Here is a 24,749-nt window from a genome sequence, read left to right on the forward strand (position 1 = left end):
GCATCATTTAGAAGCATATATTCCAAGTCGGACAATTGAGAGAAATTAAATGATTAGGAAAACTAAAGTAAGTTTCACGAAGCTCCAAATTGAGATTTTCTGAAAACAATTACAGTCTATTTGGAAACACTTCCATCACCTCACGGTTGAAAACCTGTCCAGGAAACCAAAAGTCACCACGTTCCAATCGCCAATACAAATTTACAAAGACTTCATTGGGTCTAATCACTGGTACAGCTTTAATCAACTTGCTTTCCGAAATCCATGAATTTCCTTGAATAAGCATGCGTCTCCAAAGGTCAAATGCTTTCATACCAGCAATTTTCCCCCAACGTTCATTATACAGAGGCTCCCATATTTCATCACTTCGACACCTTTTTCTGAGATGTTTGGATGTTTGTGCTAATTGCCATAGATGATATGGCTTAAGCCGCCTTAGAATGCTTTCAAACACAAACTCAGGAAGGTCAAGCAATGGGAAAGCTGAACTAGCTGAGTAATCCTTTGCACTCCTTGCCTGCTTTGATTTACTTCTCAGCAACATATTTTCCAGTAACCTGATCCAAATTTTCCAGAAATGCATTGAGAATATCTCTTAGAAGCACATGTATTTTGAAATAAAGCCAGTAAGGATACCAATTACAAAAAGAAACAGAGACAATCTCCCTCTTTATATCAACACATAAATAACACAAAATACGCAGAGTGTTCCAAATTTTGGCAGCATTAACAAATCTAATCACAGAAACAGTCAGCTCACAGCTGTACTGATAAAAAGTAGCCTATAAAAAAGTTCACACCTAATAAAAGTTTCATACTTGAATTTCTCTGAAATTTACAGATTTTCCCCAGTTTTGTCCAATTTCTTTTAATCTATGTGCAACGTTTTGTAAAGTAGATGAACTATTTAGACTGTTTCTTTCTTCAGTTGTTGAAATAAGGTTTGAATAAAACTTAGCTCTTGAACATGTCAAGGATGCAACTTCAAGAATAACGTTCAAGCTTTCATATTTAATAATTTATTGATATCAATTGGAAAGATCATTTCCAGTCAGTGCAATTTTTTTTGCATTACATTCCTGATAAATTTGGTCAAACACTTGAAATTTCCTCCTCAAACCACCTGTTTGATTTAATTACACCAAAAAAAAAACAATTAATGCCAAATTAACTGAAGCTTTGACCATTATTGGCACTTTCAAAAACTACTTAAAAGACCATCATACGCTGGGGGTAGAAACCTAATATACTATTAATAGGTTAATAATTTCAAGCGTTCCAAGAAAACGAGAAATTCATTTGAATACATCCGCTCTAATAAATTTTACTGATACTTTTTGGATTTTAATGTACAAAGTTTTTAGAAAATAACTGACCTTGAGTATATATAAAACTAAAAGATTCAACAAAGCGTAAATAAAACTTACAAACAAATGTTTTCTAAACTCATTCGAAACACGCAGATATTTTGATTTTATCAGCCTAATGACCATGAAGTTTCAGAAGACTTTTCGTCTATTAGTAAGAATATTTGCACATGTGCTTAAAGTATCCAAGAATTGTGCTCATAAAAGGGCCTAAAACATATGGCAGTTGGCCTTACGTCCAATTCCTTCCAAAGGTTAAAAAAAACAGATATTCAGAGAATTAATTTTTTCTAAACACAAACTTCGAGACAATTAAGGCAATTAATTGTCTCACACATATTCTAATATTCTAAAGACTGCTAAACAGAGACGTTTCAATAACTTGTGTCAAAAGAATTGCCGTTTTAAAAAATAAAATTCAACCCAAATTCGAGAGTTTTCAGGCTCGCGACCAAACTCATAACTATTACCAAGGAGAGGGATGATCTAAGAGCTCATATTAACAGATGCCATTAACTTGCCACAATAGCTCACCGAGTTTTTGGAACAAACTCGTCACGGAAGAAAATAATGCCCAGGAAGCAACAAAGCTCATTCTAATTTCAATTTTGACGACTCCAGTGAAAAAACACCCTCTCAACCTCTGACAAAGTTAATTGCAAAATTTTGCACTGAGTAACAATTTGAAGTTCATTCAGTTGTAAGTGCAATTGGAGCATGTTTTGAGGCCATCCACACAAAGAAGACGAATAAGTTAGCTCAGATATGACTGAAAGACCTTTACTTTGTGCAATATAAAAATTTTACGTGCACTAGGAAGTTAGAAGAAATATCATGTAACGCCCCGCCAAGGGATCCAAAAGAATTAACCTAAAGTTTCACTAAGTTTGCTAAACATTTTTTTTTTTTAAAGTAAGAAAGTATGACATACACATCAAACAAGTAGTAGCGGAAGCAATAACATGTAATCATCGACAAACATACATTGCAAGTTACATTTTTTAAAGATCCCAAGACGTTGAGTCACGTTTAAATTTAATTAATTCTAAGTCTAACAACTAACACATACATATAAAAGAATAATCAGAAACTCCAATGTCCATAATATACATTTGTTCCGAATGCTCTTTGGCAAATTAATTCGGAATGCTCATTCATCCACTGTACATGTCACAGGGTATGAAAGGCTTAAAAGAATATACATACGTAAAGATCAAGATACAACATCCTCAAATCCATGATACAAAGTACAGTAAAAATATATGAAACTATTCACCATACATGATACATCCATACATCCATAATGATAAAACATCTATCATAAAATCTAACCATCCATCATACTAATCCAAGAACATAGTGAAGGTAAATGCCAATCACGAAATCTCCAGCCACGGTGACCACGGAACGGATCTCATTGGTAAGAGTAAAAGCACTACCACCCGACCGCGTGGAACCTAAATGGTCCACTCCCACCGTGCTGAGGAGATAGTCTCAAGTCCCAAATAGGATAACAAAACCTATAATCATAAATACTCTCTAAGTCCAGGAAATCCTATAAGTATGCTAACTCAAGGGTTCCTAAAATGACCGATATCTAAATCCCAGAGGTACCACAAGACACGTAGGAAACCTAATATGCAAGCGGGAAAGTGTCATCGCAAAAGTCATGTAGAAGTTACCCGAGCAATCCCTTAGGAATCCCGGGTCCCTACTGATCCTGCGGCCACTAGTATCCTCTCGTACTGACGAGGCATACTATGGTATGCAAGGTCGTAACCAAGCGTCCTCTCTACCCCATCCTAGTCTGTACTAGCACTCATGGCATGGGAGAGAACATACAATTATCTTGTTAGGTTCATTTTCTCTCATTTAGTGTAAATGTTTTCACTTATTAAAAACGACTTACAATGGGTTTCTCAAGGCAGCCACTTAGGGCTCCGACCCCCATTGCAAGCCACTTCCCGACTCTACACATAGATAACCTACCCTAGCTCATGAACTCATAAATCAAAGAATCATAATAAAACCATCTCAGTCCTATGCGAGCAACTGAAAATATCATAAAAAGATAATCCACAAAATATATCAGTTCTTCATAAGCAACAGATAACATCAAATAGTAATCAAGTAATCACGACAGTTCTCTATTAGCAACTGAAGGCATCAATGATAAGTCACAAAATCCAATGGTTCTCTAATGAGCAACTAGAAAGTAATACAAGTATAACTGATCGAGACTCAGAAATGGTTAAGTTAGGTATTCTCAAATACATACATCTCAGCTTCACACAAGGAAACTGGAAAGCAATCACAAACAGTAAACACAATCATGTCATAGAGCACTTCATCACATTACCATGGTCAGGTTAAGAAAGATCGAGACCAAATCATCAAGACATCACATTCACAAACCCCGAGCCTCTGGTAACAACCTGAACTGGTCAACGCTAAACCAACCCCAAAACATTCAAAGTACAAAGACAACATCAAAGTCTCAGAGATTGGGTCTGAAAGTATATTATTTAAGTTAAAGTAAGGTTTGTGTTTTAGTTCAATGTCGAATTCAAGTAACAAAGTTTTCACAACTACCCTTTTTCGAATAACCCAGTTCTATAATAATTTACATTAAATCAGTATCCAATTTTATAATTTAGTCAAATAACATTCCTTATTAATTAACTTAATTAAACTAATTTTAATTAAATTAATTAATATTTATTAGATCTAATTAATTATTTTAATCCAACCAATAATTGTTAATCTATTAATATTTAAACAAAATTATTAATAAATTACAATTTACAACTATAACAATGCAATTAATATTTATTTATTAAATATTAAAAAAAATTAATATATTATAAAAAATTAAATATATTATAATTTTTATTATTTAAAATTTTTAATTAAATAAAATTCATTTTTTTTAATAATAAAAAAAAAATTAAAAAAAATTTTTAAAAAACCGAATTCCCAACGTTTATAGCCCGTCGGCTTTGGCCGCAGGCCTGCGGTCGCAGGGCCTGCGGCGGCAGGTACTCTGTACCTGTCATCGCAGTACTTGCGACGCAGGTACTGTCGGCCTGCGCCGACAGTGGGGGCGGGTACAGGGTAATTCCCTCCCCCCCCACTTTATTAAATTTAAATATATATATATTTTTTTAAATTAAATTTATTCTAATACAAATAAAATTAGTTTTTTTATTTTAAAAATTAATTTTGTTTAATTAATTTTTTTTTTTTTTTTTTTTTTTTAATAAAAACAATTTCTTCCAAAGGGGTAAATATGTAATATATATATATATATATATATATTTTTTTTTTTATTTTCTTATATTTTTTTTATCTAGAACTTTTCAATTCATTAAAACAAAACCCTTATTAAATTAGATCTTAATTTCTAAATCAAGAAAACAATGGTTCTAATTAATTCATCCAGTCTCCATGGATACAAAAATTATTGACGAATAATTAATAACTTCACAAGATTTGAAAGCTTAAAACTTTTATCACAGAGAATTCAGATCTACAAACCCCAGACACGAAGAAGACAGGAAGGGATAATTGCATATTTAATGGATAAAAAACACAAGACCCTACCTGATCCTGATGCTATTATGCAACCTCCAGAAAACTGTATGCGAATTCGCTCCTCTCAATAACCTTTCCCTTCAAGACTTTCTTCGTATCAGCCTTCTGAAATTTGCTTCCAAAAATTGTCTTCCTCCCAAAAATTCTCGTCCAAATTCGTATATCAAAAAAATGAACCCCCAAAGTTGTGATAAGCAAATTCTCCTCAATTCGGGGCACTAATTGTGCGTTTACCCGAGAAGACTCTTTGCACAACTCAGTTACTCAAATTAACTTTTATTATCTTTTCTAATTCTTTTGCATTCAACTTTCATGCACAATAAGTTGAATGATTAAATAACTTTATTTAAAATTTCACTTGACTTCAATTCTTAATTAATTTATTACTTTAAATCTTATGTGCACTTTTAAGAAATTAAAATAACATTATTAATTTTTATAATTTAATCTTTTAATTTAATTCTTATATTTAACTCATGATTAGATCATGCGATCTAGAATTCTTAATAAATTTATATCTTTCAACTTTTTAATTTATTTTAGAACTTAATTGATAACATATTTAATTAATTTAAATAACAATAATATTTAGCATTTATTTAAAAATGAACTCCAAATATATTATTATTAAATTAAATAAATATTATCTTGTTCTAAATATATCTTAAACTTTAATTTCCAATTTTAATTCTTTTATTTAATTAATTAATTAATTAATTAAATATAAAGATATCATAATAATTCCTTATTAAATTAAATCATTAATTAGTCTTTTTAATTAGACTTAATTAATAGAAAATACACCAAGGACTCATAAAGCAACATACGAAAACCCATCATAGAAAAATACATACCAAATCAAACAGAAGGGTTATAATCACAAAATTACATCATTTGATGCATTCGGAGGGTACTAACTCAGATACTTGTCCTAATTATCAATTAGGACAATTGGCTAGAGGGTTTAGGATTTGGACTTAAGAGTTTATCTCCCCTCTCTTACCATTGAGATAGTGCGATAGGGTACGCTCATCCTGACAATTCAGGGAAGTCGATACCCGGTACCTGCAACCTGCATAAAATCCACGCATGTACAAACACAATATTCTAAGCTAAACAGGCAATGGCAGGAAGTGGTGCATCGTGTAGATCCCGACTAGCAGGTGACTACGACTCCCTTCCTTAACCATATCAGAAACACCATACATAAATAAAACAGCACGCACACCATACACATGCAGTATGGGGTAAGTATCCATAAGAGGCACATGAAATAATAAGCCATCCAACTAATCATCATCGATAACTAAAACCATTGAATAATCATCATACATGCATGAAATATAGAGTACCAAGTAATCTCATCATATAATAACTGAGTGTAAACATCATCTGATAATCTCTAAAATAATAATACTACTCATCAAACATAAATTGGCCTAAAAGAGTTTGGCAATCATAACATAAATGTAGCTCGAAAAATGTAAACTAGGGGCAGGCACTACATCCACCCCCCCTAGACTTAGGCTTACTCCTGGAAGCCTATAAACAAATAGGGATATAAATCCCGTAATCTAGATGCATCCTCCCATGTCGCTGAAGAGTCATCAGTAGGGTCCCATTGGACCCTTACCTGCTCTATGGTTCGACCCCTGAGGGTCAACTCCCGCTGCTCCAGAATACGACTTGGCTCCAAAGCCAGTTGCCCGTCCTCTACCTGTAATGCATTCCAATCAAGAATATGTACAACATCAGGAATATACTGTCTAAGTACTGAAACATGGAAAACATCGTGAATGCGAGCAAGGCTGGGCGGTAAAGCAAGACGATAGGCAACTGGACCAATCCTCTCAAGAATATCGAATGGTCCCACAAAGCGAGGTGCTAGCTTCGAGCCCTTTCCATAACGGATCGGACTCTTCCGTGGACGCACTCTCAAGAAAACCTTCTCACCCACAGCAAACTGCTTATCTGACCTATGAGCATCGGCATACTTCTTCTGCCTATCCTGTGCCGTTGTCAAGTGCTCTCGGATACGCACCACCTGTTGCTCCATGTCACGAAGCATCTCTGGGCCCAACAGGATGCGATCCTCAAGGCTATCCCAACTCAAAGGTGTACGACAAGGGCATCCATATAAGGCTTGGAAAGGTGCCATGCCAATAGAACTGTGATACCCGTTGTTGTAAGCAAACTCCACTAGGTAGAGATAGTCCTCCCAATGGGTCTGCCTATCCATCACGTACATCCTCAACATATCCTCGAGAACCTGATTCACTCTCTCTGTCTGCCCATCTGTCTCTGGGTGATATGCTGAACTGAAGTTCAACTGTGCTCCAAGATCATGCTGTAGTGATGTCCAAAATGCGGACGTGAAAACATGATCCCTATCCGAAATGATCTTTCGGGGAATACCATGTAGTCTCACAATGTCACGCATGAAGACATTAGCTACTGAAGCTGCAGTGTAGGAAGACCTGATTGGTGCAAAATGTGCCACCTTGGTCAACCGATCAACGGTGACCATGATAGCATCATGACGACGAAGAGTCATAGGTAATCCTACTATGAAATCCATAGAGATGATGTCCCACTTCCATGAAGGAACGAGATTCGGTTGCAAAAGTCCTGCCGGATGCTGGTGTTCTGCCTTGACTCTCTGACACTCAAGACATCTAGCCACAAAATCAGCAATGTTGCGCTTCATCCCGGACCAATAGAATAAACGTCGCAAATCTGCATGCATCTTCTTGACACCTGGATGTGCTGAGTAAGGTGCACGATGGGCCTCTGATAGGATCAATATGCGAAGCTCATCCAGTAGCGGCACATAGATCCTTCCTGAAAGTCTCAAAAGGCCATCTGACTCTAGGACATAGCCTAAAAACTTACCCTCCAAGGATCTCCCTGAATTGATCTCACTGCACACCTCCAGATACCATGAATCAGTGGGGAGTGCCTGAAGTATCTGACATCTCAAATCGACACTAAGAGTCATAGATGATATCACATGTTTCCTGCGACTCAAAGCATCAGCTACGACATTCTCCTTCCCCTGGATATACTTCACCTCAAAGTCATACTCGCACAAAAACTCCATCCAACGCCTTTGCCTAGCATTCAGATTAGGCTGCGTGAATATGTACTGAAGACTACGATGATCGCTATGTAGTTCAAATCTGTGTCCCAACAAGAAATGTCTCCATCTCACTAAGGCATGAACTACTGCTGCTAACTCAAGGTCATGTGTAGGATAATTCAACTCATGATCCTTGAGTTTGCGTGACTCATATGCAATCACTCGACCATTTTGCATTAGAACTGCTCCAATACCCTCGAGGGAAGCATCTGTACACACCATGAACTCACCTTCTGGATCAGGTACAGCTAAGATCGGTGCACTGGTCAGAAGCTCTTTGAGTTTCTGAAATGCTTCTACACACTTTTCTGTCCAAAGAAACTTCTTTCCTTTCCTCTGAAGGGAGGTAATAGGGTGTGCTATTCTGGAGAAGTTTTGGACAAATCTGCGGTAATACCCAGCTAGACCCATGAAACTACGAATCTCCGACACAGTAGTGGGTGCAGGCCAATCTACTATTGCCTGGATCTTCGCAGGGTCTACAGAGATACCTTCGCCTGAAATAACGTGTCCCAAATACTGTATCTCTGATTGAAAGAAATCACACTTTGCCGCATTGGCATAAAGTTGATTATCTCTCAAGCACTGCAAAACTAAACTCAAATGTTCCTCATGTTCCTTTTGGGACTTAGAATATATCAGAATATCATCGAGGAACACAAGAACAAATCTATCAAGATAGGAACGGAACACCCCATTCATTAAGCACATGAAAACTGATGGAGCGTTTGTCAGCCCAAAGGGTACCACTGTGAACTCATAATGCCCGTAGCGAGTTCGGAAGGCGGTCTTATGAATATCAGCCTCCTTGATGCGAAGTTGATGGTATCCTGACTTAAGATCAATCTTAGAGAACACTGTAGCTCCCTTGATCTGATCAAATAAATCATCAATCCTTGGTAAAGGATACCTGTTCTTTATTGTCACCTTATTCAGTTGTCTGTAATCGATGCAAAGGCGCAAAGAACCATCCTTCTTCTTCACAAAGAGCACTGGAGCTCCCCATGGTGATACACTAGGTCGAATACTACCCTTGGCCAAAAGTTCCTCTAACTGCAAACGCAACTCACTTAGCTCCTGAGTGGTCATACGGTAAGGAGCTCTAGAGATAGGTTCCGCTCCTGGAGTGAGCTCAATGCTAAAATCAATGTCTCTCTTTGGAGGCATGCCTGGAATCTCGCTCGGAAAGACATCAACATACTCCTGTAAAATAGGGTGATCTAGGGTCTTCCTCGTAGATTCTTCCTCATCAAGCTCATTTACTGAAACGGCAAATACCTGACACCCCTTACGAAAGCTTCGCTTAAGTTGCATAGCAGAGATCATCCGTAGGGATATAGGCCTCGGTATCCCCACAATCTCCACATCCTTCCCTTGGTCATCCTGACACAAAATGGTCTTCTTTCTGCAGTCAATACTAGCCCTATGAGAGCCAAGCCAATCCATACCTAAGACCACATCGTAGGAGCCAAGAGGAATAACTCGAAAATCGACTGAAGTCTCAAACCCTCCTATGCTAAGTCCACACTTGTGAACTACCGAATCTGTGGAAACTTTAGCACCTGAGGCTAGTTCCACTTGCCAACCATGGTCTTGCTTAACCGACTCTAGCTTACACTTATCAACTAGAGATGGAGAAATGAAAGAATCTGTAGCACCTGAATCAAATAATACAGAGAGAGGTGTACCTCGGATAGCTCCTGTAGTCTCAACTACTGTCCCCTGATGGTCTGCCTGACGGTGATCCACCGCTGCAAATACTCTATGAGATCCACCTGTATTTCCGACTGTAGGCTCAGATGCTGGTGGCCTGGGTCCTGAATACTGAGATGTTTGCTGTGGGCAGTATGCTGCAATATGACCAATCTGTCCACATGAATAACATCCCGTGCCTCTGCCAGATCCTCTCCCTATAGGTGGTGCATTCGATCGCTGGTGGCTACCCCTGCTAGCAAAAGACTGGTTGCTCTGTGCAGGCCGAGATTGCTGATTCTGCCTATTACGTTGAGCATTGCGATTGATCCTAGGGTTGGATCCACCGCCACCACTCTGTGCCTGAGGGTAAAATCCCTTATGCTGCTGAGGCTGCTGCTGAGAATGCTGATGAGAATGCGGCTGAGAATACTGATTCCTCCTAGGGAAGGGAGGCTTCCTGATTCCACCGGAATTGTGGTTGCCCTTAGGTCCTGCTATAGTAGGCGCTCCCACAAATCCTCCTTGCCCAAAGTTGACACTCTGCTCTACCAGGATAGCTCGATGTACCGCATCCTTGAGGGTCTTAGGTTCAAATACCTTAACACCCCCAATAAAACGGTTGTTCAAGCCTCGAATGAAATGTTGTGCCAACTGTGCTGGGTTGTCACTGAATCCCGAAAAAGGCATGAGCTCATAGAACTTGCGCTCATACTCTACAACGGTCATAGTGAACTGTCTCAGGTTATGGAACTCATCTGCTCTATGCTGCTTCCATTCCTCTGGTAGGAATCGCTCATGAAAACTCTCCAAGAAAATCTCCCAAGTGACACTACCCATGTCAATGCCCAACTTCTTCTCCTCAATAGTCCACCAGGTGGCTCCAAATAACTCTAGATTGGTAATGGCAAACCTCGCTTTGACATTACTGTCAAAGTCCTGCATAGCAAAAATCCTGTCAAGGGCAATAATCCACTGCTCAGCTACATACCCAGAACCTTGCCCATTAAAGGGTTTGATCTTGGACCTCTGAAGATCCTTCATCTGAGAAGATACTATGAATCTATGTCGGTCCTTCTGAGGACTCCTAGATCTGCGTCTATGCTCATGTCCATCCTGGTGTGCTCTATCCTGCTCAAGAACAGGAGGTAAGCGATCAATAAGGGTCCGCATCATTTGCCTCAGATCAACCTCCTCAGAGTCGGCATGTCCCTCATCGTGGTTCTCTTCCTGATGCTCACTGACATGCTCTTCCCTATTCTCTTCCTGAATGGGGCTCTCATGGATAGACTCATGAACACTAACATCTCTGCCTCGTCCACGACCTCTGCCACGGCCAAGGCTACGGCCCCTAACGGAAGATCTCGCCCCAGATACCATCCTACAATAATATCCAAGACACAAGATGCTAAAATAACCATGAAACATACTACTGAAATACATAGATAAAAGACACATATTTTGCAAACAAGATATTTTCAATTTTCAGTTTACCTATAATTTCAGTTTAAGTATAATTTCAGTTTTGAAGTTTTGAGTGTTGAAGTATGAATAAAATAGGTAACTAATAGTTTATATACAGTTTCAGTTCAACTAGCTTCAAGTCTTAGTTTAAGGTTTGCATTTTTATTCAACTAGTTAACACTAGTGGCGTTCCAATATACCCAGAGCTCCCAATGTAGAAACTTAGGCTCTGATACCAGATGTAACGCCCCGCCAAGGGATCCAAAAGAATTAACCTAAAGTTTCACTAAGTTTGCTAAAAATTTTTTTTTTTAAAAGTAAGAAAGTATGACATACACATCAAACAAGTAGTAGCGGAAGCAATAACATGTAATCATCGACAAACATACATTGCAAGTTACATTTCTTAAAGATCCCAAGACGTTGAGTCACGTTTAAATTTAATTAATTCTAAGTCTAACAACTAACACATACATATAAAAGAATAATCAGAAACTCCAATGTCCATAATATACATTTGTTCCGAATGCTCCTTGGCAAATTAATTCGGAATGCTCATTCATCCACTGTACATGTCACAGGGTATGAAAGGCTTAAAAGAATATACATACGTAAAGATCAAGATACAACATCCTCAAATCCATGATACAAAGTACAGTAAAAATATATGAAACTATTCACCATACATGATACATCCATACATCCATAATGATAAAACATCTATCATAAAATCTAACCAACCATCATACTAATCCAAGAACATAGTGAAGGTAAATGCCAATCACGAAATCTCCAGCCACGGTGGCCACGGAACGGATCTCATTGGTAAGAGTAAAAGCACTACCACCCGACCGCGTGGAACCTAAATGGTCCACTCCCACCGTGCTGAGGAGATAGTCTCAAGTCCCAAATAGGATAACAAAACCTATAATCATAAATACTCTCTAAGTCCAGGAAATCCTATAAGTATGCTAACTCAAGGGTTCCTAAAATGACCGACATCTAAATCCCAGAGGTACCACAAGACACGTAGGAAACCTAATATGCAAGCGGGAAAGTGTCATCGCAAAAGTCATGTAGAAGTTACCCGAGCAATCCCTTAGGAATCCCGGGTCCCTACTGATCCTGCGGCCACTAGTATCCTCTCGTACTGACGAGGCATACTATGGTATGCAAGGTCGTAACCAAGCGTCCTCTCTACCCCATCCTAGTCTGTACTAGCACTCATGGCATGGGAGAGAACATACAATTATCTTGTTAGGTTCATTTTCTCTCATTTAGTGTAAATGTTTTCACTTATTAAAAACGACTTACAATGGGTTTCTCAAGGCAGCCACTTAGGGCTCCGACCCCCATTGCAAGCCACTTCCCGACTCTACACATAGATAACCTACCCTAGCTCATGAACTCATAAATCAAAGAATCATAATAAAACCATCTCAGTCCTATGCGAGCAACTGAAAATATCATAAAAAGATAATCCACAAAATATATCAGTTCTTCATGAGCAACAGATAACATCAAATAGTAATCAAGTAATCACGACAGTTCTCTATTAGCAACTGAAGGCATCAATGATAAGTCACAAAATCCAATGGTTCTCTAATGAGCAACCAGAAAGTAATGCAAGTATAACTGATCGAGACTCAGAAATGGTTAAGTTAGGTATTCTCAAATACATACATCTCAGCTTCACACAAGGAAACTGGAAAGCAATCACAAACAGTAAACACAATCATGTCATAGAGCACTTCATCACATTACCATGGTCAGGTTAAGAAAGATCGAGACCAAATCATCAAGACATCACATTCACAAACCCCGAGCCTCTGGTAACAACCTGAACTGGTCAACGCTAAACCAACCCCAAAACATTCAAAGTACAAAGACAACATCAAAGTCTCAGAGATTGGGTCTGAAAGTATATTATTTAAGTTAAGGTAAGGTTTGTGTTTTAATTCAATGTCGAATTCAAGTAACAAAGTTTTCACAACTACCCTTTTTCGAATAACCCAGTTCTATAATAATTTACATTAAATCAGTATCCAATTTTATAATTTAGTCAAATAACATTCCTTATTAATTAACTTAATTAAACTAATTTTAATTAAATTAATTAATATTTATTAGATCTAATTAATTATTTTAATCCAACCAATAATTGTTAATCTATTAATATTTAAACAAAATTATTAATAAATTACAATTTACAACTATAACAATGCAATTAATATTTATTTATTAAATATTAAAAAAAATTAATATATTATAAAAAATTAAATATATTATAATTTTTATTATTTAAAATTTTTAATTAAATAAAATTCATTTTTTTTAATAATAAAAAAAAATTAAAAAAATTTTTTAAAAAACCGAATTCCCAACGTTTATAGCCCGTCGGCTTTGGCCGCAGGCCTGCGGTCGCAGGGCCTGCGGTCGCAGGGCCTGCGGTCGCAGGGCCTGCGGCGGCAGGTACTCTGTACCTGCCGTCGCAGTACCTGCGACGCAGGTACTGTCGGCCTGCGCTGACAGTGGGGGCGGGTACGGGGTAATTCCCTCCCCCCCACTTTATTAAATTTAAATATATATATATATATATTTTTAAATTAAATTTATTCTAATACAAATAAAATTAGTTTTTTTATTTTAAAAATTAATTTTGTTTAATTAATTTTTTTTTTTTTTTTTTTTTTTTTAATAAAAACAATTTCTTCCAAAGGGGTAAATATGTAATATATATATATATATATATATATATATATATATATATATATATATATATATATATATATATATATATATATATATATATATATATATTTTTTTTTTTTAATTTTATTTTCTTATATTTTTTTAATCCAGAACTTTTCAATTCATTAAAACAAAACCCTTATTAAATTAGATCTTAATTTCTAAATCAAGAAAACAATGGTTCTAATTAATTCATCCAGTCTCCATGGATACAAAAATTATTGACGAATAATTAATAACTTCACAAGATTTGAAAGCTTAAAACTTTTATCACAGAGAATTCAGATCTACAAACCCCAGACACGAAGAAGACAGGAAGGGATAATTGCATATTTAATGGATAAAAAACACAAGACCCTATCTGATCCTGATGCTATTATGCAACCTCCAGAAAACTGTATGCGAATTCGCTCCTCTCAATAACCTTCCCCTTCAAGACTTTCTTCGTATCAGCCTTCTGAAATTTGCTTCCAAAAATTGTCTTCCTCCCAAAAATTCTCGTCCAAATTCGTATATCAAAAAAATGAACCCCCAAAGTTGTGATAAGCAAATTCTCCTCAATTCGGGGCACTAATTGTGCGTTTACCCGAGAAGACTCTTTGCACAACTCAGTTACTCAAATTAACTTTTATTATCTTTTCTAATTCTTTTGCATTCAACTTTCATGCACAATAAGTTGAATGATTAAATAACTTTATTTAAAATTTCACTTGACTTCAATTCTTAATTAATTTATTACTTTAAATCTTATGTGCACTTTTAAGAAATTAAAATAACATTATTAATTTTTATAATTTAATCTTTTAATTTAATTCTTATATTTAACTCATGATTAGATCATGCGATCTAGAATTCTTAATAAATTTATATCTTTCAACTTTTTAATTTATTTTAGAACTTAATTGATAACATATTTAATTAATTTAAATAACAATAATATTTAGCATTTATTTAAAAATGAACTCCAAATATATTATTATTAAATTAAATAAATATTATCTTGTTCTAAATATATCTTAAACTTTAATTTCCAATTTTAATTCTTTTATTTAATTAATTAATTAATTAATTAAATATAAAGATATCATAATAATTCCTTATTAAATTAAATCATTAATTAGTCTTTTTAATTAGACTTAATTAATAGAAAATACACCAAGGACTCATAAAGCAACATACGAAAACTCATCATAGAAAAATACATACCAAATCAAACAGAAGGGTTATAATCACAAAATTACATCATTTGATGCATTCAGAGGGTACTAACTCAGATACTTGTCCTAATTATCAATTAGGACAATTGGCTAGAGGGTTTAGGATTTGGACTTAAGAGTTTATCTTCCCTCTCTTACCATTGAGATAGTGCGATAGGGTACGCTCATCCTGACAATTCAGGGAAGTCGATACCCGGTACCTGCAACCTGCATAAAATCCACGCATGTACAAACACAATATTCTAAGCTAAACAGGCAATGGCAGGAAGTGGTGCATCGTGTAGATCCCGACTAGCAGGTGACTACGACTCCCTTCCTTAACCATATCAGAAACACCATACATAAATAAAACAGCACGCACACCATACACATGCAGTATGGGGTAAGTATCCATAAGAGGCACATGAAATAATAAGCCATCCAACTAATCATCATCGATAACTAAAACCATTGAATAATCATCATACATGCATGAAATATAGAGTACCAAGTAATCTCATCATATAATAACTGAGTGTAAACATCATCTGATAATCTCTAAAATAATAATACTACTCATCAAACATAAATTGGCCTAAAAGAGTTTGGCAATCATAACATAAATGTAGCTCGAAAAATGTAAACTAGGGGCAGGCACTACATATCAGGTCATCTGACTGATTTGGATGATAGAGGTCCTTAAAGTGATTGGACAGGCAGGTGTAGCCTCCAATGTTTCTCAAAGATGGCATCTATGGTTTGGAGAGGTGGGCTATGTAGGAGGATGTGTGGATTTGGATTCACTTTGGATGACATTGATTAGGATGAGGAGGTTGAGGATGATGAAGACAAGTCATCGCCAGTGCATCCAGGATGAAGGTTGAGCCACAGTCTATCATGCCAAATGAGGAGGCGCAGCCACAATGGACTCTTAAGACTAGACCCTCTAATTCTACTTCTCCCCTGGTTTTTTCTAGAGCTGGGAAGAGGAAGATGTAAAATGTTTTGATGTTGTATTTACGTCTAGTATTACAAAAACAATTTCCTATTTCTATTTTACTTTGAAGTTACTGACAATCAGCATTCCTAATGAGGATACCTTTTTGTAGTCAATTTGTATTTAAGTTGATTAAATATATCTAGACTCAGCCTGCCTGTTTCTTTGGTGTACTCATTCATTTACTCACTCATTGGATGCATCTCCTCATTAAATTTTGCCAAGAATGCATTATAAATTAAATTAAAAATTTTGCAAATTAAGTTGCCCAGAATTTCCCAGATTTTTGTCTCTGGCCTCGGAGAGCTTTTGCTTTTAAGAGTTTTTTAACTATGGTTCTACCAATCTTTTAATAGTTTCGTCTACCATCAGAAATTGTAAACAGCGATCTTATTTTAAAAGGGAAAAATAAATAATGTTTATAAAAACTAAAATCTAGAACATAACACACTAACTTTTTTTCCGATGGACCTGAGAAAAACAATAGATTTTGTTAAGATTTCAGTGGTTCAGCCAGGAACCTGCTAATTTACTCTACAAATGTTCGGAAAGAAAGAAGTTAGCTTTTAGGCAGAAGACGGTAAGATTAACTCACGCGCACTTTTAAATATCAATGAGGAGGATTGATTGAATCAAGAGAAGATACTGAGATAACATTTACACACGTCGATGAGGCAAATCTGTTGATTATCAACAGCCTCAGAAGCTTGGTGGATTACATTACACCATTGGAGCTAATTACATTATAAAATCTCCTCGAAGATTTCATCATAAAAATTACAATTTCGAACATAAGAGTGTCCAGAAGGCTCTACGTGGACTGATGCCAGAACACAAACGACATGCCGATCATCCTTTGCCGCCTGATGAACATCATAAATCCCGAATGCATTTTTGTCTTTCATATCAGCCATCGCTAGTGTACAAACCATATCGATACTCCCGACGAAAAAAATTGGAGCTAGAAGACGAGATGTACGGCAATATTTAAATTCTCATTACCAAAACCCTTTCCCATCATAAAATCATCGCGCATCATAGCGGAAAAAATTATTAAGATAGCCTTAGCATTGAAATAAAAAACTCACCCATCTTCGATTCAGTGATGTGGTCCGACAAGGCCGTCTCTCGTACGGCATAATAAAACTTAAACCCAACTGTCGTCAACATGGAAAAAGCAGAGAACCAAGACGAATCGCAAATAGAGGACAGAAAAAGAAGCTAGGTTATGTTAATTTAACGATACGGGCATGAACTGGACTCCTACCCTCAAAATGTTCGGAGAAAAAAATGATATCATAATATCTTTTTGGTCCACTACCAATCGATCAAAATCCCATAGATCAATATGATGAACCAACAGATTGCCAGCATTTGGGGTGCTTATTAAGCTCCGTCGAGTCATCATATTGCAGAGGTTTGGGAGGAGCCCAACTCTACTCTGCAAGGAGAGTTAGCAGAGGCTTCCTTCTTGGGAATGCTAAAACCCGGTTTAAAGAGGATTGGGCATCGACTTCTTTGGATTGAGACACAGTTGGAAGCGTCGGTAATGGTGTTCGCAGAGGCTGTAGTTCAGGAGCGCTATGTAGAGGTGCGAATTCAAACGGTGATTCTCTGGTTTTACCCGTTGACCATGATGTCAGGCCTTCCAATGGTAGCTCCCTCGCCTGTTTGGAGGTCATGGGACTCTGGGTGGATTGAATGAATGAAATAAAGATTTTAATAACACTTGAGAGGTAAAGAGGTCAAAGTAGTTTATGGGGCCTACAAGCTATCCCACATTTCATAAGTTGGAAGAGAACCTAAGTTGTAATGTTTTGATAATTTCATCGATTTGTGAGTGGATTCATTCGCTTATTCATTCGACAAGAAAAATAAAAGGAAATAACTCTGTATTTTGTAGCAAAGCTTTAATTGAAATGAGGAGGACTTCATTATATGACACTTAACTATGGAGCATGTATTATAAGAAAATGTTTGTAAATGGTTTGAGAGTATTTTGAAGGTGGATGGTTCAAAGGAATATTTTGAGGAGACGAGTCTTTATAAAGGAGGAAGGTTATTGGTTAAGATGCATATCAAAATAGTCGAAATAGTAAGAAATCCAAAAATGTGTTAATGTTGTGTGTTTTTTTCCTTTAGATTGCTCGATCCTATGAACATCATTAAAATTCCTTTATTTGTTCATTCATTTGACAAGCTTTTCTTTTGAGTGTCTTGTGTTATTCAATGGTTGCCAGCCAATTGATTCACTAGAGGAATCTTCTACCAATGATGCTAAAGTTTTCAATGTTGACTCCCTTGCAATATTTAGAGGTCATTAACTGACTACCATGGCATGTTTGGAGGTTGTGAAGTGACTCTTTTAGGTTACTTGTATAAGCCAATGGTCACAACTCAAGTTGTTATATAAAGGAGTCTTATAAATATAGGATTTCTCTACTAATATTTTCATAGAAAATGGAGTTAGTGATATGTTGATGAGAAATTTTAATGTCAATAATTATGGTTCGACTATTTTCGCATCCCTATGGAAAACTCGAACATGGGTTCAAAATCTTGTGACTCATAAGGAGGTCATTGGTCACTTTCCCACTTACTCAATATTTGGATAGATCAATATGTTGGGGGTTGTTTCTTAATGAGAAACCCCTTGCACTAACAAAATGTTTCTCTACAAAAGCCTAGTCTTCCTTCGGTATTATCTCTATTAGTGATGTTGTGGTGGACACATAGCATGGGTCTTGGGAGGAATTATGTTCAAAATATGATATCCCTCTCTCTCATCAGAAGACCTATTCTCTTATTTTCAAGGCTACTAGAACATTCTTCCCTAAGAAAATGCTCAACACAAGGGAGTTAATGGACAATTAAAATGGAAAGATGAAACCCCATTTTATGACATCAATATTAAACAAGTTTTGTTGAACAATTGGTTAATTGCATATTGTCTTTGATGTTACACAAAATGTCATATCTTTATCATTCAGTGTTTGTCAAGCTCACTCGGGTGATGAAGACAGTTTCATGTGTTTGTCGAGCATTCTAGAGTTTGCCAAGTTTAGAATACAGTGTCAATCGAGTTCATTCAGGAGACAAAGAGAAGTTCACAGAAGATTGAGTTTTAACCGAGCTCACTCGAGTAATGAAGGAAAAGTTGGATGGAACTAGTGTTAACCGAGCTCACTCACTTACGAAAGGAACTTTGTGAAGATGCAATGTTAACCAAGTTCACTTTGTTAACATAGGAAAAGCATTTCTAAGTTAGTATCTACCGAGCAGGGTCCACTAACGAAGGATTTTCCTGTTTTGGCATATTGAGTTAAATAGATTTGTTTGTTGGTTCTAACCGACTGAGGAGATGATATTAATTATTCTAAATTGTATTTAAGCTAACTTGACAATGCATAAGGTATAAATAAAAGGTCAAGTTGAGGATTGAATGTGTGCAAGTGAAAGAGAATTGAAGATGCTAAGAGGAAGTGAATTAGAAGGATAAGCATAATATCCTTATAGAGCTGCAAAGATACATTCAATCAGAAAGGATTAAGTATACAAGCTAGAATTGAGATCTGTAATCAACAATTTAGTTACATCAGAAATCAGGTCATCTCATTGTTACTCTCTAACCATTGTAGCAGTGATCTAAATCTCTTAACAAAGTTAGCTTAACAGCTATTTGTAAATCCTCTAACAAGGTGGCATTTCTAGATTGAAGTGTCTAAAGACCTCTAACAAGGCCACTCCTAACAGGGTGATTAAATCCTCTAATAGGATCACACCTAATAGTTTGTTTTGTCACCTTTAATAGGGTTGGATCCTACCAGGGCTCACTTCAAAAGAGCGAAAATCAGTAATTAGTTGCAATTGGTGATTTTTCCCAAATTAAGTTTCCACGTTAAATCTTGGTGTTACTTGTGTTCATGTTATTTCTTTCATGTGTATGCAACTAAGTTAAGTAAGGTTAATCACAAAAAATATCATAAGGTCTACATGTTAAGTGTCTGCCAAGTTACAACATTTACTATTGTTAATTGAGTGCCAGTGTGTTTACCAAGCAACAATATTTTTAGTGAAGTTTATGTTCTATGTTGACATCTAAGGGATCTAGGATTTATTTTAGTGGTGATTGATTTGCCCCTCCCCTCTCAGTTACTCCTCTTATATTTCCAACAGTTGGTATCAAAGCTTCTTGGTGCTTGCAAAGAAGGTTTCAAGGGCCTAAGCTAAAGATTAGGATGTCTTACAAAATGGAGATCCCCAAGCTAAACAAAGATAACTTCAAGGCATGGCAGGAGCTCATGAGGTTGCACTTGGTAACCATTGGAGATTCAGGGCTAAAGTACCTACACCCCAAATACACAACACCTGTTGGAACTATGACTGTTGAAGAAATTACAGAAAAGAAGAGTCATAACATTATGGTGGTAGTAGTGTGAGATTTGGAAACAATAAACCATGTTGCATAAAGGGAAAAGGTTGTATCTCACTAACCAATGAACCTAGATGTGATAATGCTTATCGGGTTGAAGGACTAAAGCATATTCTACTAAGTGTGGCACAGTTGAATAACATTAGATTCAAGGTAGAATTCATGAATGGAAAGGCCATGCTGCTAGATGGAAAAGGAAATCTAGTTGGGTTTGGAAATCAAACCAAAGGTAATCTATTCTACCTGGATCTCAATGAAAGTTCATATTTCATTGCTCAAGTAGAAGAAAGTTGTTTATGGCATAAAAAGCTATGTCATGTAAACTTTGATAATCTGATCAAGATAAGCAAAAATAAAAGAGTGAGAGGTATTCCTAGTTTGAGGAAACTTAATATGGGCCCATGAAAAAATTGTCAAATTGGCAAAAGGGGCAAGACAAGTTTCAAAAGAAAGAACTATCATTCTAAAGAAGTCTTGGAGATAATTCATACATACTTATGTGAACCTATTGGAATAGAGAGCTATATGGAGATAAATATTTTATTCTTTTTATTGATGATTATTCTAGAATGATGACTATAATGTATATGAAAGATAAGTCTGAAGCATTTCAAAAGTTTAAGTGGTATCTAGCAAGAGTAGAAAGGAGACTGGAAAAAAGTTGAAGTGTTTGAAGTCAGCTAGAGGTGATGAATTCATTTCCAATAAATTCAATGAATTCTACATTAAAAGAGGAATTAAAAGACAAGTATCAGCTCCTGATACACCACAATAGAATGGTGTAGCTGAAAGAAAGAACAGATCCATCATGAATTGTGCAAGAACTTTGATGATAGAAAAGAACTTTGCAATAAAAAAATGGAAGGAAGCAATCAGTACTATAGTACATACCTTGAATAGAGTACAACTGAAGAAAGACTCAAATCAAACTCCTTATGAACTATGGTATGGCTACAAACTTAATGTAAGTTACTTGAAAGTATTTGGTAGCAAATGTTATATCTTGAAGGAATCTAGGAAAGGTAGATTTGATGTCAAAGGTGATGAAGGCATATTCCTAGGATACTCCTATAGAAGTAAAGCATATAAATGTTTTAATTTATCAACTCACAAGATCATAGAAAGTGCAAATGTGAGAATTGACGAGTTTGTAGAAAAGGGTGAAGATGAGAGTAGTAAAGAACTTGAGGATTACAGAAAGTTTATCTATTATGAACCTAATACACAACCAAATCCAATTGGAAGTTAGCATACTTCACTTCCTAAGTCCCCAAAATTTTCAAAGGCTATCAAGTTGCAAATAGTGTAACCCAAGTCATAGTTTAAAGAACTTGAGTCATAGTCGAAAGCTATCAAGTTGTTGCTACAGAAAACTGAGTCTCAAGGACCCGAGTCATAGACAGTGGGACCCAAGCTTGATACAGAAGATCATGATGAGGCTAATGGAACAAGTTATAAATCCAAAGTACTTGTGTTAGCAAGATATTTCAAAAGGCACCATGCACCTAATCAAATCATTAGAGACAAGTTAGATGGAACAATGACAAGAAAAAAATTGAAAGGTACATGTTTGCTTACTGAGTTTGAGCCTAGATTAGTTAAAGATGCTTTGGATAATGAAAGTTAGATTGAAGCTATGAATTAAGAGATAGATCAAATAGAGAGGAATAAGACCTATTCCTAGACCCAAGAATAAAAATATAATTAGCACAATGTTGGTTTTCAAAAATAAGTTGAATGAAGATGGAGAAGTCTCAAGAAACAAAGCAAGGTTAGTATGCAAAGGCTATTCTCAAAAAGAAGGTATTGATTATGGTGAAACTTTTGCTCCTATTGCAAGATTAGAAGGTGTTAGAACTCTACTTGCTTATTTTGCACATAAAGGATTTAAAGTTTATCAAATGGATGTGAAATCTGCATTCTTGAATGGAATTATTGAAGAGGGAGTTTACATAAAACAACCAGAAGGTTTTGTCGATCCTAGCAAAAAGGATATGGTTTGTAAATTGCACAAGGCATTGTATGGACTCAACCAAGCTCCTAGAGCTTGGTATGAAAGACTTCATAACTACTTGATAAAGATTGGTTTTCAAAAAACAAATGATAACATGAGTTTGTATATCAAAGAAGGACTAGAAAAGAGAATTGTATCGACATAAATATTTGTGGATGAAACATTATTTATTGCAAATGATGACTTGTGCAAGGCTTTTTCAGAAGAGATGAGTAAAAAATTTGAGATGTTCATGTTTGGAGAGATAAAATTCTTTGTTGGTTGAAAATTCAACAAAAGAAGGATGGTATCTATATTACTCAATCCAAATATATCAAGGAGATACTAAAGAAATTTGGAATGGAAGATTCAAGACCAGTTGGAACACCTATGTCTATTGGATATAAGCTTTCCAAAAATGATGATTCCAAAGAGGTAGATCAAACCACATATAGATCAATGATTGGAAAATTGCAATATGTAGTGCACACAAGGCTTGATATTGCATTAGCAGTTGGTATGGTGGCAAGATTCTCAACAAATCCTAAAGAAAATCACATAATGACAATCAAGAGAATCATGAGGTATCTGAAGGGTACTAAAGATTATGAATTAAGGTACTAAAAAGGAGGCAATCTAGATTTGAAGGCCTTTATAGATGTTGATTAGGCAGGAAGTGTTGATGACAAGAAGAGCACCAGTGGTGGAGCATTCTTTCTTGGTAAAAGTTTAGTGTCTTGGACAAGTAAGAAGCATAATTGTATTTCTTAGTCTATAGCAGAAGCATAATATGTGGTAGCATTAGTTAATTGTTCCAATGTTGTTTGGTTCAAGCAACTATTGGCAAGTATGAAGGTAGAGATCAAGGATCTACTGGTTATCTTCTGTGATAACACTAGTGCAATTAATATATCAAAGAATCCTACGATACATGCCAAGACCAAACACATTGCAATAAAATATCATTTTTTGAGAGAATTGATGCAAGATAAAGAGGTAAGATTAGAATATGTGAATATTAAAGAACAAATTACATACATATTCCCTAAACAATTACCTAAGGATTCATTTTTGTATCTAAGAGGTAAGTTAGGGGTTATTCCCCTATCTGAAGCTCACTAAATGAAGTTTAGTGATGCATCAACCAAAGCATGTTAAAGATCAGTTAGTTGATGCAGTATTGGAAAGGACATATTACATATGAATCAATACATAAGGTACATTGATATTCACTTAATATTATCTTTGGGATGAGATGTCAAAGAGGGAGAGTTTGTTATCATATTCACAAAAAATTTATAAAGGGAGAGTTTTGTAATGAGGGAGAATTATTTGCAGAGATGTCAAAGATGGAGAACTTGGTCTATTGTCAAAGAGGCAAAGTTTTCTATCAAAAGAAAATGTTGAAGACAGAGTTTTCTAGAAGAGGGAGAAACTAGAGGTAGAGGGAGTTCACACTGATAGAGGGAGTTCTCAAGGATGAGAATCAAAATGAAACTAAGGATATTTTCCTTAATTTATTTTGCTCTAAAATTTTTATTGTATTATGACATGTTGTGTTGCAATCAATGCCAAAGAGCAAGATTGTTGAATACAATTGGTTAATTGTATATTGTCTTTGATGTTACACAAAATGTCATATCTTTTCCAATCAATGTTTGCCGAGCTCACTTAGGTGATGAAGACAAATTCCTATGTCTGTCGAGCATTCCAAAGTTTGCCAATTTCAAAAGACAGTATCAACCGAGTTCACTCAGGAGATAGAGAAGTTTGCAAAAGATTGAGTGTTAACCAAGCTCACTTGGTTAATGAAGGAAAATTTGGATGAAACTAGTGCTAACCAAGCTCAATTGATTACCAAAGGAACTTTGTGAAGATGCAACGTTAATCGAGTTCATTTGGTTAACATAGGAAAATCATTTCTAAGTTAGTATCTACTGAGCAGGGTTGGCTAACGAAGGATTTTCTTGTTTTGGCATATTGAGTTAAATAGATTTTTTTATCGGTTCTAGCTAATTGAGGAGATGAATATTAATTATTCTAAGTTGTATTCAAGCCGACTTGACAATGCATAAGGTATAAATAAAAGGTCAAGTTGAGGATTGAATGTGTACAAGTGAAAGA

At 35.9% G+C, this 24,749-nt stretch overlaps 1 protein-coding gene across 2 annotated transcripts in view; it reads right to left on the reverse strand.

The window, feature by feature from the left end:
• LOC149528653 (F-box protein At2g26850-like) overlaps positions 1–17,937 on the reverse strand; it is a 114,352-nt gene extending 96,415 nt beyond the window's left edge. The window contains exons 1-2 of one of the 2 annotated variants that reach the window (XM_089808664.1): positions 17,289–17,937; positions 140–557 (exon numbers count right to left, since the gene is read on the reverse strand). In XM_089808664.1, the coding sequence (XP_089664790.1) occupies positions 140–544 (405 nt within the window). In that variant the 5' untranslated portion in view covers positions 545–557; positions 17,289–17,937. Of the gene's footprint in view, positions 1–139; positions 558–16,795 lie in introns of both variants that reach the window. The other variant, XM_089808663.1, reaches the window with a different exon arrangement.
• Positions 17,938–24,749: the final 6,812 nt, after the last annotated feature.

This window comes from Cupressus sempervirens, chromosome 11, assembly GCF_028749045.1.
Source record: "Cupressus sempervirens isolate cs-2001-9-10 chromosome 11, ASM2874904v1, whole genome shotgun sequence".
Lineage (NCBI taxonomy): Eukaryota > Viridiplantae > Streptophyta > Pinopsida > Cupressales > Cupressaceae > Cupressus > Cupressus sempervirens.